The sequence below is a fragment of the Pecten maximus genome, chromosome 19 (genome assembly GCF_902652985.1).
Source record: "Pecten maximus chromosome 19, xPecMax1.1, whole genome shotgun sequence".
NCBI classification, from domain to species: Eukaryota; Metazoa; Mollusca; class Bivalvia; order Pectinida; family Pectinidae; genus Pecten; species Pecten maximus.
In genome coordinates this window covers 30,248,841-30,269,193 of record NC_047033.1, presented here as the reverse complement: position 1 = coordinate 30,269,193, position 20,353 = coordinate 30,248,841, and the positions used below count along the sequence as shown (strand labels likewise).

Sequence of the window (20,353 nt, the reverse complement as noted above, 5' to 3'; positions counted from 1 at the left end):
AAATGAACATTTGTGTTATTAATGCAGATACTGATTTAATTTTATTAGGAAAACTGGTCTTATTATAGAGCAACTGCGGTATTAACTCCTTCTTTATCCTAAAACCCAAATTGTTCACTTGTATATCATGTTTTGTTAATTAATTCAAAGTGAAACAAGCAACATACAGTTAAAGTGTTATCTATTACCAGGCTGTATCTGATTGTGAAAAACAGCTGTTTTTAAGCATTATTTTCAATTATTTTTGGGTTTATGAAGTCACAGACAATAACCGGATGGGCATTCTTCATAGACACGAACTGAAAAAGAATGCCCATCCGTTTTTTGTCTATGACTTCATAAAAGTATATTGACTTAATAGAAAAAAAAGTTAGTAACATGTTTTCAGTATATTACCATGCCAACCCCAGTTTAAATATTTGTAGACACATCACTATCAATTACAGTGCCTCTCAGATGCCGCAAATATGTGACACTCCATGTGTGAACAGTTCAATTATCCAATGTTTACAATTCTGATCTACAAAATTAATCTTAAAAACAGAGTCTCCATCTGAAAAAAAAATGTTATTCTTTGAATGTTTCAATTATTTAATTATTTAATTAAAAGAATTTTTCAAAATTAAATAGATAATGAATAAATAAAGCAATTATAGCATTTTTATTTCGGCCGATACATGGTATCAACTGAAATCAAAATGCTAAAATAAAATATCACCGAAACCAATGTATGAATTACCAGTATGAATTATCAGTATGAACTACCAGTATGAATTACCAGTATGAATTACCAGTATGAATTACCGGTATGAACTACCAGTATGAATTACCAGTATGAATTACCGGTATGAACTACCAGTATGAATTACCAGTATGAATTACCGGTATGAACTACCAGTATGAACTACCAGTATGAATTACCAGTATGAATTACCAGTATGAATTACCGGTATGAACTACCAGTATGAATTACCGGTATGAACTACCAGTATGAATTACCGGTATGAACTACCAGTATGAATTACCGGTATGAATTACCAGTATGAATTACCGGTATGAACTACCAGTATGAATTACCAGTATGAATTACTAATAACCATAATCGACTTACCATGTCGATACCTCTGACCCACCTGGTGCTGGGCCAGTGGATAACCATATGCCATATGGAATCGAAGGGGGTCAAAGTAGCAGTTTGTATAAATGACAATGGTGAGTGTTGAAAGGATCATGACAGCCTGTAAGGAAAATATACTTTTTGTAAAACTGTCTATGAAGCAGTTTTTCGTATAAACAAGATTGAAAGCCTCCAATTTGGACACATACAGTTGATACAAACACATTACAAATATGATGATTAATATATTAGTTAATAAATATTGCTTATTATGACTACTAAACACACAATATTGAAGTGAAAATAATAGTATAAATAAATATATCTCAGCTAGTAGCTAGGTGGACTGTTCAGGTGAAATGTATATCCACTGTTCTTTGCCGTCGTCCTGTTAGATAAGATACATGAAATTATGCTGAGCCATGTTTGTTGGCAGTATATATACTATTTATAAATATAATGCATTAGTTTGTTGCTGAAATTTCTATGTGCTAAATTCGTATACAACGGTCCGGAAGTATAGTCGTTGTCTGTGACCATTTAGTACAATATAGAATGGATCGCCTTGTACAAATTATGAAGAAGAAATGCATACAGATTTACGTTGGTTGCCATAACATATATAATGATAAATGTTGATCATATATACGAATACATTTACATTACGTTTGAAAATACACCTTCGACAGATCTCAATATCCAATTAAGGGTATTAAAGAAATCAATTGAATAGTAGATATTACATCCGTGAAATCGATGTGGGTAATATATTATTATGTAACATATGTTTTACCTAGAATAGTAAAAGGAATTCCATATCGTTTAGCACCAAAAAAGTAATCACCTATTTTACTGGGAGACCTTAATATGGGAAATCTATTATTGGGTTTAAATATTCTAGATATTTTCTAATTTGAATTGAGCAGTAAATCATTATGTGATTGAAATATATAAATTTGTTATATTGTATTGGTATACATAATTCATTAGTCAAAATAATTAGGTTCACGTGTAGACAGTATATACACAATTTTAATTAATATACACATAATACTACAATGTAACTATATCCCGGGTGGGAATTACATTATTTTATCCTGCAACTGACATCAGCATTGTCAGAATACACCCACCATATATATATTTGCTGTATTCGGCAGTGACGGAGAGCAGCTACATCTTAGAATGTTAGCACGTGCGTCAACTCGACTGACATTCTTCTAATTTGAAACAACGTTTGCAGGCAAACATTTTTGGAACAATGTTGATACCGTTTCACTAATGTATTCTCTATATACAGACGTCTTTTTATTTGTAAGAAATCTAGAAAACATCATGATCGTATCTATGTAACAGAATTTCATCAATGGAACCGTAGATAAAACAGATGTAAATACATACAATCGGTCATAACAGAAAGGAAATAATAAGAGTAAATACAACCCTGAAAATAAATTAATAATCGCACAGACAGACAGACAGACACACACGCACACACACACACACACAGACAGACAGACACAGACAGACACACAGACAGACACACAGACAGACTCACAGACACACAGACAGACACACAGACAGACAGATTATACACAAAATGCTAGAAATATTGTTATGGGAACTATTAATCCCAATAAAGCACGATCATGTCACAGTAAGGGGTTAAGTCACACCAGTAGATCCCCACCTTTTTTTACTCAACTTCAACTTACTTTATTCAATCTCTTTACAAAAGTTCAATGTATAGAGAAACATATTTACAACATTCAACAAATACAATATATAAGGAGGACAAATTATATAACTCTTTTAAACAGAACTTTGATAAATTTAAATTTTCTTAATGTTTTGATATTTGTAGAGTTCATTAGCTGTGAAAATTTTATAATATTTGGTATCGTATATAGTATTTATTAATATATAATTTTCTTTCTAAAGTCAAAAATGGGCATTTTAATAGATAATGAAATTCATCACCGATGTCATTGGTATCACAATAAGGACAAATTCTATTTTGATAATTTACATTATTCCATCTACAAGTTTCCACAATGAATTTATGATTACTTGTTCTAAATCTACACATCAAAATTCTGTCGTTGTCACTTAATATATCAAAATATTTTTCAAAATTACACTCTTTTCTATATATTCTATAACAGACTGACATCGATGAATTAAAAATGTCATTAATCCATTTTTGTAAAAATTGATCACGCAATATCTGCTTAACTTGAGCTTTAACCCATTGTGGGTTCAAATTATTATGGAATTGAGAATTCCATATATACATCAGACCACAATCATTTCAAATATTTTTATAAAACTTAAGTATGGAACAACTCTATTTTCACTAATAAATACATGATATAACATATTATACATTACAACATTTCTTTTGATATAATCATATTTGACCAATAAATAATCATCTTTATTTTTATGTCAGTTACAAGTGGGTTTTGTACCCAGTTCGCCATATACCATGTAACTTGGTGTACTTTTTTCAAACCTAATAGTAATTTACAAAATTTGAAATAAAAACGCTCAATTGATTGTATATTTGTAAAACCCCATATCTCACAACCGTATAACAAAATTGGTTTCACTATTTTTTTCAAATAATTCAAAAATACACCTGGTCGATAAATTCAACGTTCTTCCTTTTTTCAAAACATCATACATCGCAATTGAGGCTTTTTTAATATTCTGACTCTTGGCATCATTAAATGAAGATGTCTTTAAAAATGCTGTACCAAGATACGTAAATTTGTTCACACATTCAATTACGACATTTTCGAATTTGAAAACATGTCTATTGACAAATCTTCCTTTTGAAAACACCATAGATTTTGTTTTATCACTATTAACTCTTAATTTCCATCGAGTACAGTATTCACTAAATATATCAAGTTGATTTTGTAGATCAATAGGATTATCAGAAAATAAAATCGTGTCGTCTGCATATAGTAGGATAAAGAGTTTGATATACATGTACAGTGAAAAGTTTGGTCAATATTTGTCAACATTATATAAACATTATAACTTCGCTCTGTCGCTCATCAGTTTAGTGTGAAGACTGGTCAATACATGTAAATATATATGTAATGTTTGTTATGTCACTTGTAATTTGGTGTAGTTTTGCCGATATACAGTCACGATAAAGTTTCTTTCACTTAGTCACTTCAATAACGATCTGATGTGCAAGTCATGTTTGCAAAAGGTAAACGGTAAAACGGAATTCGACAAAATAACAAGTTATTAATGTCAAAACAAATAACCGTTTAAGTTTAACACAGATTGCATACAAAACGTAACAGAACCATTACCTTTTATTGGACATATATAAAATACTGTTTGATCGGCCTACTTACTTTTTATTGATAACCACGCCATTTCCATGTGTATTAGCACCGGAAGTTGGGCTGCGCATGTGCGTATAAAATGTTACTGTAACTGAGTTGGCGTTTTATCCGATTTAATAGACAGCACTGACCGTTACAGTTGTACTCTGAACACCTCGGCAGTAATTACGCTATTGTTTCAGCAGTTTAAAGATTTAATAGGCGCCGGTGACTGTGTCATTTCTACACCTGTAAAAACATCAGCCGGGTAGATCTACCGGTGTGTCAGAGATTAGTTCCGCTTGAGCGAACGGGTAGATGAGTTGTTGACTATCGTGTGTACTGATATCGGCGACCGCCTTGGGAAATTACCTGATGTAAGTAAAGAAGTACTTTTTATCACCAAGACTTGTTGTTATAAGATTCAACCGACAATTTTTTTTATGAATTTATGAAACACTTATAATAGCATGTAGGTTAGTAGTGCCGATATGTTCAGTATTACAAACGGAATTTAACTCTTAAAAAATGTCGGCGTTTGCCACCGATCGACGAAAATTATACTTCGAGTTATTCGAACATTTCAAGTAGGATTTTTATTGTTGGGACCAAAGTTTACTTCGTATTATCCGAGTTTTTCGAGTTATCCGAATTCGAATTATCCGAGTTTTTTTTACTAAGATAAAGAGAGAATTCGGCCGGGACCGGCGAGGTACTTCGAGTTAAGCGGGGTATTCGAGTTATCCGAGTTCGAGTTAACGAAGTTCCACTGTATATACGAATCCATTTCAAAGTTGATTTTGTAGATCAGTAGGATTATCAGAAAATAAAATCGTGTCGTCTGCATATAGTAGGATAAGTAGGATAAAGAGTTTGATATATATACGAAGTTCCATTTCAAATTTATTGCTAAGACATTCAATGCCTTTAATATTATTTTGAGCTAATAAAAATCTTCTACGTCATTGAGATATATGCTAAAAAGTAAAGGTGACAATTTTCCCCTTGTCTCAATCCAATGTCGCACGGGAAAAATCTTGATTGTTGACCATTTAAGTTAATTTGAGACTTAATTCCTTGGTACATATTATATATAACAGTGTACATCTTACCATTCACATTATTAATTAATAACTTATTCCACAGGCCTGCTCTCCAAACTTTATCAAATGCTTTCTCAAAGTCTATGAATACACAATAAAGCCTTTTTTCCAACATGTTTGTAAGGAAAATTAAAGAGTAGAATACATAAATATTATCTAGCTCTAGCGTTGAGTACTTCCTTCGGAAGCCAGCTTGGTTTTCCGATATATGTTCTTCGGAGTTCCTTTGGAGTCTTTCATTCAATATACATGTAAATAACTTACCAAGACAACTGACAATTGTTATAAGTCTATAGTTTTGTAGGGACATTAACCGAGCCTTTATTCTTATATATTGGAATTATAGAGCCCTCTATCCATTGTTCTGTAATATTACCACTATTGAAAATGAAATTAAATAGTTTGACATACAGATCTATCATTTTAGGAGCAGAATGCTGGATATATTCATTTGAAATTTTATCATCAGCACATGCTTTATTAGATTTTAGTAGCTTGAATAGCTCTTTCAACTTCTTCCCTACTTATAACATTATTTATTTCATAGTTATTCTAGTTTGCATCTAATTCAAATAAGATATGCTCATTTCCATCGGCATTTTCAGCAGCATTGCAGTTTTTAAAATAGTTAAAAACGGTTTCCAATGAAATCTGTGTTTTTGATTTTTTCCTTATGCAATTATTTAACAATTTCCAATAATCTTTGGGATTACTACCTTTCATATTATTAAATTTGGACCTTATATGGCGCCTGTGAGCATATATTCATTTATTCATTGTTTTTTTCAGACGATTTATATTTACTTAGGAAATAATCATTTCTGTGACGTCAGTATTGGTTTTTATGACGATGATAATTCTTTTTGGCCATACTACACTCTCTATTAAACCAGGGTTTTGTCTTTACCTTATGATTAAAATAATCATTATAATAGTTGGTTTTCCGTGTACCTAGGGTGGATTATGCAGCATTTAATATTACATTATTACATTCCATTACTAAAACATTAACATCTAAATTATAATCATATCCAGCATCATCAACAGAACGTATAATGTCTTCTATGTGCATAGCATCAATATTATCCGAGAACTCTTTAGTTTTCATACTATCCCACTTATTGATACATTCAAGAACATTCGGATTACAAACATTTACATGACCATCAATATGTTCAGTACGATGAATGGTAAAAGCTAGTGGACAATGAGCATCCGAATACAATGAGCTAAAACCTAACACTTCAAAGTCGTCAATGTATTCAAACAGACCTGACGAGCATATAACATAATCAACTACACTTGAGTTTTTGCATGTAAATTTCCCGGTATCTTTATCGCTGCCAACTCGTCCATTACATATAAACAATTCATTAAATTTACACAAATCAAGTAGGCGATTTCCAAAATTATTTTTACGGTTCAACTTCCATTACCTTCTTAATGACTGGAAATGCTGACGGCAGACTACGGACGCCACCACATGGCATAAGTTTAGGACCGGGTGAGTTAACTAAAGCCATTAACCTGGCTGAAAGGTATCCTAAACCAACAAACCTCTACAACACGAATGCGCCGTGGGTCCGCCTTCTTTTTGTAAGCAAGGTGCATCTTTCCACCATACGGTAAACCTGGACCACTTTCTGGTTCATTTTCTGGAATTAAACGCCGTTGTATTTCTTGTTCAGCTCCTGTTTTTGAAAACGTTGCCATTTTCTCAGCTTCAGCAGCCGTTAACCTGCTGCCACCTGGCGGTAGCGTATATGTCGCTATAGAAATGACAGGGTGGAGCAAAATCAATTATTTTGTCCAGTCATCATTGAGTAATATGTTCATAGAGCCTAGCGTGTCGATTTTTCCCTGGTGCATGTATCAATTACGCAGTGCAGGTATATTCTCATTGCAACATAGTCTAAACGTTTGGACAGAAGAACCTTTTCTTAGGGACCAACCAAAACCAATTGTTTTTCCATAGACTTTAGTGTTAACGTTTTGGAGTGTATCATTAAAATTCTTGAATTCAAAATGGCATTTATGGTTTATAACGAAAGTTTAGGGTCTCATATAACAAGTATTTTTTAAAAAGGTGGGTCCTTCAGCTCAGTGTTTTTTCCAGAGTAGCCATATTGAAAATGGGTGAATTTCGCAGTAAAAATTCTCAGAAATCTGAAATGTTTACCTGTTAATTGTTATTACCTAAACTTTTGGGGAAAAATTCAATCGGACTTACGAAATTTATATCAACATTTCTTATGGATAGTTATCTATCAGGCTACATATCTATTTTGTTACTTCATAACATACTGGCCAATCAGTGGCTGCTAGACATTTTATCCATGGCTCAACTTTCTATACAAAGGGGATGTTTCAAAAATCTTTTTATTTTTCAATTGGTTGGTTGTTCCCTCTTACGGTCCGTAGTTATTGTACATCTGTTTTGACTGAGTTTCGGTTGGTCACTGTTAGAAGCGGTCTGTCAAACAGTGAAACAAGAAAAGGCTGAATTGGTTGTAAGCTTAACAATAAAGCTAGGTTAACAGATGTTCCTCTGCATTTCTAATTGTATTAGCGCCTAAAACAGCCTGAACGACCCTTTTAAATAAAAAAGTAACAAAGTTTAGCATTTGACTTACTTTGATATAATAGTCTAAGCATTTTTGTGGAACTCTTAAGAAAAGAGGTCTCATTTGATAATGGAAATGTATAGTCATAATTAAATTGCTTTTAATTAATCAAGTAGTTTTATTTGAGTCAAAATTAAACTAAATTTCAATAAGATAGACAAAATACCCGCGTAAAGAACTATTTATCGAATGCAAATTTGAGACTTTGCACAAATTCAGTCCCCGACCAACGGTCCATATAGACAGATTATGGATGCCACAGCATTGAATCCATAAATCCTGATATCTATAAAGGCTTAGAACTTCCTATTTGGTGTTTGAAGTTTAAAAGTATTTTGCTATTGGTACCCTTCCGTTGCTGCAAAAATGTCACATTGAAATAAATATTCCGGTATCTACTTCGAATTCACTGTTTAGCTTAATTTTCTAAATCGATGCCTACCCCTGGTACAATCGAGAGACAATGGATTTGAATCTCGTATCTTGTTACGGCCAATTTACGTCGTAACTTCCTTGTTTAATTATTCGTTATATCCGCATATCGAGGCTAATATGACCGTTTCATATTTATGGACACACATGACATTGCTCCCTTGCAGTACGGTCAATAAAATCATTAGTGTAATACAATATACACTGTACTCGGATTGGCAAAGCGTCATTCAGTGTTTTTGTTACATGTATTTTTCAATTCTATGTTAAGTGATTTTTTTTCAAATCAATATCCATTGTTTTGTTTCATTTTTTCCCCTTATTTTTTTCCCAGTGTTTCGTATCAAATTAACAATGTATCATTTAGCGCCGTTCTGGTTTTGAGTCATCATTTCAAATATGAAGGTCTCACACAACTAATTATTTCACTATATGTTATAACCAATGACTGCATTCCCTCAATCGCTCATTTGAAGTTCAAATATTGGGAAAGTTATATCAAATTAACGTTTGAAGATTTCCCTACCAGAAAAATGATGTTATTGGATAGATTTAATAGCATATAAGAGCTACCCAGTATTTGGAAGACAGTAACCCTGATATTTACAGTGGACAGGGGAACCCCCACCTGGGGAATTCCCGCCTTTTTACACCTGGAATCCTACCCCATTCCATTTATACCAGGAGTGTATATTTTGGATATTTAGAATCTCAAGACCCTACTTTTTATATTCGTGTATAGAAAGTGCCCATTGCATGTGTTATTTACTCAGAAAATAGCTACAAACTCAAGAAACCCATTTTCTTCAGGGACTTGGTTTAGGTGAAACACCAGCTGATTGGCTGAATTAGTTGTGTGATACCTTAATAATAAGTATCAGTTGAATATCTTTGTGTCAATCCCAAGTATAAATTAGTTTATGTAGTTAAGAGTTCAAGAAATGTAAATTTCTCTCGGGTCCGTACTCGCGGTATACCGAAAAAATGGAAAGACATTTTGGGAACTTGTGATACTACACATAGGTCATAATCATTATATACGTCAGTCAGAATCATCAAACAATATACTGTAAAAGTGGAAATGTTCGTGGCGTGGAAATTTTCGCTTATTTAGCGACCATTAAATCTCCGCGAAATTATCCACACGCGAACACGTGAAAATACTGACACGCGAATATTTGCACCAAATAGGGCGTTCCAGGATAGGAGTCGAAACGCCCAGTGAAAGGTGGTCCTGGCTGAAGACGTCGATGGATTTTGCAGTCAGATGACTGTATGAAGGTACTTATCAGTTACAAATGCACGGTATTTAACACGTAAATTTTCAGCTGATTTCAAACTGCATGTGTACCCCATATTTCCAGTGGAAAGAAACGCATTAGGTTAAACGGATAAATAAAAGAGACGAAGATATCAAAACTACGAAAAAACAAAACTTTTTTTTTTTTAAATGAAAAGCTACTACGGGCTTTACAGTAAAACACTAGAATAGAATGTGTCGATTGTTTTGTTTACTCCAGATTTCCCCCCTTCTTTATATTGGTAAATTAAAAACACGTGTTTTAAACACTGGTAATTCGAATGCAGTAGCTGTATCGAATATATTTTTTCGTCCGTCCGGTCTTAATCATATGAAGACTTTTATTTGATTTTGTCGCAATTTTATGAGTAAATAAGTATAGAACAGGACATTTCGAATGTTATGCTGACAACAGCTATACTTTACCGCCGAGAGGTATCGTCTGGTCCTTCACAATAGCCGGTTACATTTTTAGGCTAGTTTATGGTTTATTTTATTTAAAGTCCCATTAACAGCCAGGGTCATTTAAGGACGTGCCAGGTTTTAGAGGTGGAGGAAAGCCGGAGTACCCGGAGAAAAACCACCGGCCTACGGTCAGCACCTGGCAACTGCCCCACGTAGGTTTCAAACTCGCAACCCAGTGGTGGAGGGCTAGTGTTAAAGTGTCGGGACACCTTACGGCCACCGCGGCCCCTTTCCAGGCTGACGCTATAGAACATTTAACATCATAAAGGAATTACGTATAAAATCAGGCATAAAAATTAAAGTATGTAAAAAAGGTGATGCAATTTGTGCTAATCATAAAATTCAAAAGTGTCAGTAACATTTTTTTGTTTAAAGATTAAATCCGTATTATGGTCAATATTGAATCCAAACTGCAGATATAGTCATATTTATATAATGTTCAATCTTTGTAGTCACAGAAAATGTCGTTGCTGCTTTCATTTTTGAGAATTAGATATCATATTTAAAGGTAGTATTTTTATAATTAGCAAATCAAGCTAACAAATCTTGGATGTGCCTAAGCCGCGTATCAGCTTTTATTTTTTATTGATTCGCAAATAAAACATTTATATGATTAGCACTGCATGCACTTTTGGTGCAAGGTTTGAATCGAAATAATATTTCTATTTAGAAAAACCAATTGATTAGAGATTATGTTTGCATATTAATGTACCCATTTACTTTTGTGTTTGGTTATGATCGATACATATCGGGTGCGTAATTTCCGACTGGTAAAACTCGCGTATGTGAGAATCTACACCACTGCCAACTGAATCAGCTATATAATAGACCTGTATTAATATCGATAATGTCAACCGAAATGTGTGAGAGTATCCATGTGAGTGACGTAATCAGTGTTTATCACGTGACGTGTGCATTCTTCTTTATTCTGTACATATACGAATGTTGAATTCATTAAACAATTCCTTGTTATGATGTAAAATGTCGGTTTCATATACGAGTGCTGATTGATAATTTGTGAGCCTCGCATTGAAGGAGGTACTCAATAATGTTCTTTTTAAGTCCAACTGTTCTCTGACTATATAGGGCCGTGTACCCAAGGACTGGTCTCATTTGGTTAGTTTATATGTTGTAAAACTTAAGGAATAAAGATGAATTGAAATTGAATTGAATATCAACGAGGTAGCACTCTAAAGTAAACAAGACAAACAGCTTTTGCAAAATGGGCAAAATAGGTTAGTGCTAGGGTAAAAGAGTCTGCCATTGCCATGGCTGCCATTCGTGTTTGTGGCTTTAAAATTGATTGAGCATCCGCCTTATTCACCTGATCTCGCTCCGTCAGACTTTCATCTATTTCAAACAGAAAACATGCTATTTCAGGCAGCCTAACCCTAACCCTAATCCTAACATGTAGCGGGTGACGTTCTGAACAGACTAGAAAAGGAGTTCTATAAAAGTGGTATTGAGGCCCTTAAACACCGCTGGCAAAAGCAAAATTCAAATCCTTCAATTCGAGGCTCACAACCTATCAATCAGCTCTCGTACAGCTTTGTCCCACCATTGGACATGTGGGGGGGATTCGTCAGACTTTGATTAACTAATGTTTTGTTGGGAAGTATGTTTAATTATGGATTGTCAAATGTTTAAGATATATGGTTTGGTTTGGTTTATTTTGTTTAGCGTCCCATTAACAGTCAAGGTCATTTAAGGATGTGTCAGGTTTTGGAGGTGGAGGAAAGCCGAAGTACCTGGAGAAAAACCACCGGCCTACGGTCAGTACCAGGTAACTGCCCCACGTGGCTTTCGAACTCACGACGCAGAGGTGGAAGGCTAGTGATAAAGTGTCGAGACACCTTAACCACTCGGCCAACGCGGCCCATGTTAAGATATATTAACCACTTAATTACCAATAATTATTAACTGAGAAAAAATGCTTGTGACTTCTAGACCACCGTTGTCATCAGATGATCTTTCTGAGTATTCACATATTTGTTCCGCTCGATCATGTTTGAAAATTGATTTTGAAAATAGCCGACCTGCGACTGTCATGGGGATCGGCAGTTGAGGATTAAAGTGTAATCACTGTAATCGCGACAAAATATAGGACGATTATCAAAATCGTATGTAACTTCCCTGGTGGCCCAGGTTGGTCAATTTTAAGGCTTGTCGTGGAACGAACCGTCATCGTGAATTTTGACAGTTGAAGGTTATTTCATCTGAAAATAGTTCCGTGTTTTTTTTTTCGAAATTAGTTTTCGTCAGTCGCCAATAGATACATAGCAAAGTAAAGAAAAAACTTACATAGTAATAATTTAAAAACACTATCCCTGTGTTATCTCTTCTTCACAGTTTCAATGCACAAATACTTAAAATAACTTTAGCACGATTTCAATTTGAATCAGCTTTTATTTTCTTCTTCTTCTTTTAAGATTTTAACACTTAAAATTTGTTAATGCTACCTGAGAAATACTGGAAGAACCATGATTTGTGACTTTTCTCTGTTATATTTCAAGTTTGTTATTCTTCGTAAACGGGTCTTGATGGATCTCTCTCTGATTTTATATGGATTAAACGGTTTTTTTTTATTGCGTTTACGGTGGTATGAACGTAATGGGATACAAACATACTATATATACATGCATAGGATTAGTATACTTGCTCAGAATTGGTAAGACTAATAAGGAAAGCCGACATGGAATGGTCAACGTGCACCCGTCTTTGAATGTAACATTTGAAAATTGTTGTCGCTATTTCCCTGAATGATATACCCGGGTATTTCATATATAGGATCATCTTGTTACCTTGATTGATTGAGAGGGGTAAAAGTAGAGAGAAGATCAGTATAATGTGGAACCAATAAATATCATTTGACGGTTCGGCTCTAAGATCCCTCTGTTATGCGTGATCGTCGGATAGCCACGGTTGAATGCACTACGCTACGCTACGTAGCGTTGTCCAATCAACCGTGCGTATCCGATCGCGAGGATGACCGTCATCAGACAAATCAGTTATATCTGATGAAGGTGACAGTGTAGTCACCGGAACGTCACTCATAAAAACTCAAACACTGGTTATTGCGATAAACGAAGGTCTACTCACATATACTTACCAACCTTAAAGAAATGTTTCATAATTTTAGTTGACCATATTAGGTGATCTTATGAGCCCCAAACAGGCTGTTGGTTATTACATGGTTGAGGCGTTATTGATACACGTATTTTATATTGATGTGACTCTAAAGGTGGTATGTTAAAGTGTTTAATAATAATCGTGTACATATAGTGCTATCACTGTATTTTATGTTCTAGAGACGGTTTTGCTTTAAGGAATTGATATTTCTATCAGTACTATAAATTTTGTTACTTGGACTCTGATAACTCTTAACATCCTGTTAAAGATTGGAGTAAAGATTTAGTTCCGACAATAAAAATATTCTTGAAATGTATTCAGTTATCACGAACACTCGAGAAGTTTACTTTTGACCGAGTTGACTTAATTCGGGATAATAATGTTCTACCTTCTTTAATATACATTTGTGTCTTGATTGTTCGAGTTATGGTGTTCTCCATAAGCTTACATGTATATAGTTATGAAAATTTAATTTTGAACATGAAATTGCGTTTTAAGATCTACCGTTTGTTTGCGGTGTCTGAGAAATAAATCTTTTGAGAAAAATATTTAACGTTTTGTTGCTTGTTACAGGAGAAACACAGTCTTATCAAAATGAGACTTGTAATTTACTCATATATCTGATGTACACTAACAAACATATATATTTAAACTAGTCTATTGCCGTGAAACACCTGCCTACTGTCGTGATACGCCTGTGTCCCGCCGTGAAACACCTGTCTACTGTCGTGATACGCCTGTGTCCCGCCGTGAAACACCTGTCTACTGTCGCGATACGCCTGTGTCCCGCCGTGAAACACCTGTCTACTGTTGCGATACGCCTGTGTCCCGCCGTGAAACACTTGTCTACTGTCGTGATACGCCTGTGTCCCGCCGTGAAACACCTGTCTACTGTCGTGATACGCCTGTGTCCCGCCGTGAAACACCTGTCTACTGTCGTGATACGCGTGTGTCCCGCCGTGAAACACTTGTCTACTGTCGTGATACGCCTGTGTCCCGCCGTGAAACACGTGTCTACTGTCGTGATACGCCTGTGTCCCGCCGTGAAAAACCTGTCTACTGTCGTGATATGCCTGTGTCCCGCCGTGAAACACCTGTCTACTGTTGTAATATGCCTGTGTCCCGCCGTGAAACACCTGTCTACTGTCGTGATACGCCTGTGTCCCGCCGTAAAACACTTGTCTACTGTCGTGATACGCCTGTGTCCCGCCGTGAAACACCTGTCTACTGTCGTGATACTCCTGTGTCCCGCCGTGAAACACCTGTCTACTGCCGTAATACACTAGTCTATTGCCGTGAAGTGCTTGCCTTCTGCCGGGATACATGTAAACCTGTCTTCCGCCGTGAAATACCTGCCTACCGTCGTGAAACACAAGCCCTCTGCTGTGAGTGAAACACAGTGCCTAATGCCTTGAAACGCATGCTTACCGCCATGAAATACCTGCCTACTGCCGTGAAACATGTACACCTGTCTTCCGCCGTGAAACACTTGCATACTGCAGTGATACACGTGTCCCGCCGTGAAACACCTGTCTACAGCAAAGAAACACCTGTCTTCCGCCATAAAACACTTGCCTATTGCCGTGATACACCTGTGTCCCGCCGTGAAACACCTGCCTAAAGCCGTGATATACTAGTCTACTCTCGTGAAACACCTGCCCACTGCCGTGACAGTGTAACACCAGACAACCAACGTGAAAGGAGACAAGTAACCAAACCTATTATAGTATAGTATCTTGATTTGTGGACAGTCTTCTTCCATTAATCTGAAGATGTGTAAGTTATATGTACACATAGATTTCCCTTAAAAATCAAGGTTACACATGTTTGATGAGAGATAGAAATAACATTTATACCAATGTCAATTCACAAGAAAAATCTTTTATTTCAAAAATTGTACCTGATCATGATGAGGCTGTTAAAATGTTTGATTTCAACATACAAACGTTACATGTAGTTAATTCTTTAATCTGATCAGAAAAAATCATATACATATTACACACATGTATGTTCAATTATTCACTTTCTGGTACTCATAGAGAGTGGGGTTTGGGGGTTGGAAGACACTGATAAAAAATGAAACATTATAAACAACTGTATTAGTCAGGTTAATTCTCAATCCAGTTGACAGTTTTCAGCACATTTCTTAAAAGTTTAGACATCCTTGTAAACCGGAGACCAAATATGATTTTTTTTAAATTGGGTTATTCCCCTTTGCTTATTTCACTTTTGCTTATTTCATTCTGCTTATTTCACTTTTGCTTATTCCCATTTGCTTATTCGTATTCCCAATTGCTTATTTCACTTTCATTATTTCATCCCATTTGCTTATTCGTATTCCCAATTGCTTATTTCACTTTCATTATTTCACTTTGCTTATTTCCCTTTGCGTATTCCCATTTGCTTATTCTCATTTGCTTATTTCATTTTGCTGATTCACTTTTGCTTATTCTTATTTGCTTATTTTTATTCCCATTTGCTTATTTCACTTTGCTTATTCACTTTGCTTATTCACTTTCAGTATTTCAATCCCGTCTGGAGATCTTCTAGCTTTGTTATAAACAGATCTACAGCTGTATATTAAACTTTCGTGTTAGCATGATAAATAATCATTGTTTTGATATCTTGTTACAAAATCTTGTTACACTGTACTACATTCAATCCTATAATTGAGGTCAGGAATCATTTGTTTTGACCTTTGACATCAGATTGGCATTCTTTTTCATTGTGATGTGATTCTTGTTTCTGTATTTCATAGGTGGTGAGTAATGACAGTAATCTATTTCGAGCAGTTTTTTTATTTTCAAAGGTGAAAATAAAAAATAGAAATAGAAGTAAAAATGTATTTCTATCCAAAGTCAAGAGCTCGTTAATCAGAGCAATTATGATTTTTTCTAACTGACAAATTTTGACATGATTGCATCAAAAATTTGATTAGCAGATAATTATAATAATAGTAAATACAATCTACATTGTATTTTACCACATTATACTAACATCAGCATTGTTATGTAGAAAACAAGATTTTCACTATTGAAATCACAATCAACATTTTATAAGCTATATATTAAGACTGTAAATTACAGTATACATATACATTATACATGTACTTTAAATATACATTATACATGTACTTTAAATATATATTATACATGTACATTAAAAATACATTATACATGTACTTTAAATATAAATTATACATGTACTTTAAATATACATTATACAGTACTTTAAATATAAATTATACATGTACTTTAAATATACATTATACAGTACTTTAAATATACATTATACATGTACTTTAAATATACATTATACATGTACTTTAAATATACATTATACAGTACTTTAAATATACATTATACATGTACATTAAATATACATTATACATGTACTTTAAATATAAATTATACATGTACTTTAAATATACATTATACAGTACTTTAAATATACATTATACATGTACTTTAAATATACATTATACATGTACTTTAAATATACATTATACATGTACATTAAATATACATTATACATGTACTTTAAATATAAATTATACATGTACTTTAAATATACATTATACAGTACATTAAATATACATTATACATGTACTTTAAATATACATTATACAGTACATTAAATATACATTATACATGTACATTAAATATACATTATACATGTACTTTAAATATACATTATACAGTACATTAAATATACATTATACATGTACTTTAAATATACATTATACATGTACTTTAAATATACATTATACAGTACATTAAATATACATTATACATGTACTTTAAATATACATTATACAGTACATTAAATATACATTACACATGTACTTTAAATATACATTATACATGTACTTTAAATATACATTATACAGTACATTAAATATACATTACACATGTACATTAAATATACATTATACATGTACTTTAAATATACATTGTACATTATACATGTACTTTAAATATACATTATACATATACATTAAATATACATTATACATATACATTAAATATACATTATACATGTACTTTAAATATACATTATACATGTACTTTATACATGTACTTTATACATGTACTTTAAATATACATTATACAGTACATTAAATATACTTTATACATGTACTTTAAATATACATTATACATGTACTTTATACATGTACTTTATACATGTACTTTAAATATACATTATACATGTACATTAAATATACATTATGCATGTACTTTAAATATACATGTACATGTACATTAAATATACATTATACATGTACTTTAAATATACATTATATATGTACATTAAATATACATAGTCATTATACAGTACATTAAATATACATTATACATGTACATTAAATATACATTATACAGTACTTTAAATATACATTATACAGTACATTAAATATACATCATACATGTACATTAAATATACATTATACATGTACATTAAATATACATTATACATGTACAGTACTTTAAATATACATTTTACATGTACAGTACATTAAATATACATTATACAGTAAATTAAATATACATTATACAGTACTTTAAATATACATTATACAGTACTTTAAATATACTTTGACTCTTTATGATCTACCTCCTCACTGATGTATCACTTTTGTATGTAAACACGAAAATTGAATTAATTATCTCCCTTACAAGATCTAGTGTGAGTCCTCAGCCCTGATGGGTCACTGAATGTCTTCCCACACACATCACATTTGTATGGCTTTTCTCCTGTATGTATCCTGATGTGTGTCTTTAGGTTTGTGGGCTGACTAAAACCCTTACCACAAACGTGACACTTACACGGTTTCTCCCCAGTATGTGTCCGTGTGTGTATTTGAAGTCGTGATGTGTCCCTAAACGCCTTCCCACAAACATCACACTTGTACGGCTTCTCTCCTGTATGTATTTTCATATGTGTTCGTAGGTTGGTAGCCTGACTGAATGACTTACCACATAGGTCACAACTGTGAGGCTTCTCCCCGGTGTGTGTCATCAGATGTTCTCGTACATGTGACGCTACATTGAACCCCTTACCACACACACCACACTTGTAAGGCTTCTCACCTCTATGTTTTCTGATATGAACCTGTAGACCGTATATTTTGATAAATTGTTTACCACAGATGTCACAAGCATGCCGTCTCTCCCCGGTGTGTATCATCAAGTGTTCCCGAACTTGACACGATTCCTTAAACTCCTTCCCACAGACGTCACACTTGTATGGCTTCTCTCTGGTATGTGTCCGGACATGACGTCGGAGTTTAGATGAGAATTTGAACTCCCTTCCACAGACGTCACATTTATAGACCTCTGCCTTGTGTATTCTGTCATGACTCCGCAATCCACATAGGAATTGGAATTCCTTACTACAGACATCACACTTGTATGACTTAGTCTCTCCTACCCGTGATTTTTCTTCGGTTTGTGTCCTGATGTGATTTTTTAAGTGAGGTAGTAGGTCAATACCTGATAAACCTGACATGTTTGGTTCCTCACCATATATCCTGCACCACTGAAGAAATGTTCAATTCCAGTAACTTGTTAATTTTCGGTTCTTCATGCTAATTATGATCACTAGGAAAACGCTGGATAACAATCTGAAACAGCAAGACGTTCATCAACAAAGTAAACTTGTATCGTAACAAGAGAGGAAAAATGCAATGACCAGAAACTTGTAGAAAAGGACTCGAACAAGGGCCCTCCGAAGTCCAGCCGGAAGCTCTAACCATCTGAGCTACATGTACATGTACCTGGCTACTAGCATTCAGCCTGTCCAGCTCTGCTACAATATTGCTTCTAGAGTCAGAATCTGTATAAGTGTACGTATTGACAAAATTCAATGATTATAAGGTACCGGTAAGCTGTATTAATCTCAATTTTATTTCATGTTGTTTTGGTTAGCGGTCATATTCTTATAAAAATAAGGGTGGACAAAATGATTGACATCGCAATAGATCTACTGGTCAAAGCTAAACACGGCCTTCAGTATATAGCAGGATCAGTCCTTTCCCTACCCCCAATGGCCGTGGATTGCAATCTGTTATAGCCGAATTGGACTGGGCTGAAAGCCAGTGACCTACCTACCTATCTATGTGTTTCCAAACTCAGGAGATCAGAGTTTGCTCCTCCAGGTAGCTTAAATCACAGGTGCCCGACTCATTTTATAAAATAATAACTATAAGAGTACATGTTATTATTTTATAAAACGCGTCCGACACCTGTGTTTAAATCGTGATTAGAATGTCCGTCTAGAGTTTGAAGGTCCCTGGTTCGAGTCACGGACTGGGCGTTACATTTTCCCACTCCTGTTACACCATCACTTTGACGATAAAGACCATACATTTTGTATATGACAGCAGGCTCAAACATTTTACTGAGTAAGCGAAGGGAAGTAACTCTGATAGATCTTAGTCTGTATATATAATGTGTCGGTCAATTTGGTTTAATTTAGGTCCAGGGGAAATTTGGTCTAGCTTTAATAGCCCGAGTTTCTTTGTTCCCGACACCATATAGACCTATATATATGTATGATGTAGAAACACGAACCATTTGTTAACCGATACAAATTGCATCTTTTGTGAAACTGAAACTGAAAGATGCGATTGTTTACGTTTTTTGACAGCTACGAAAAATCAATTTTGTCTTACTATACCTTATTGTAATTCATCAATTGGCGCTTGACCAAAGCATTTCGAATTGGTCAGGAAAATAGGTAATCCTTCTTGTACAGCTAACACCATGCATTTGCTAGCAGACTATACGTATTATAAATTAGGCCTTCAGATCTACATAGAACAACCATAATTTAAT

General features: G+C 34.1%; 2 protein-coding genes across 2 annotated transcripts; both read right to left on the bottom strand.

The window, feature by feature from the left end:
* Window positions 1-742: 742 nt before the first annotated feature.
* Window positions 743-7,299, bottom strand: LOC117317330. Its single transcript, XM_033872129.1, has 2 exons — window positions 7,125-7,299; window positions 743-1,238 (listed from the first exon to the last, which is right to left on the bottom strand). Exons 1-2 carry the CDS (start codon window positions 7,278-7,280, stop codon window positions 1,074-1,076), a joined length of 321 nt encoding a protein of 106 aa, XP_033728020.1. The 5' UTR covers window positions 7,281-7,299; the 3' UTR covers window positions 743-1,073.
* Window positions 7,300-18,055: 10,756 nt separating this feature from the next.
* On the bottom strand, window positions 18,056-20,353 carry LOC117317329 (zinc finger protein 239-like). The gene is made up of 2 exons (XM_033872128.1): window positions 20,196-20,353; window positions 18,056-19,140 (listed from the first exon to the last, which is right to left on the bottom strand). Exon 2 carries the CDS (start codon window positions 19,023-19,025, stop codon window positions 18,177-18,179), a length of 849 nt encoding a protein of 282 aa, XP_033728019.1. The 5' UTR covers window positions 19,026-19,140; window positions 20,196-20,353; the 3' UTR covers window positions 18,056-18,176.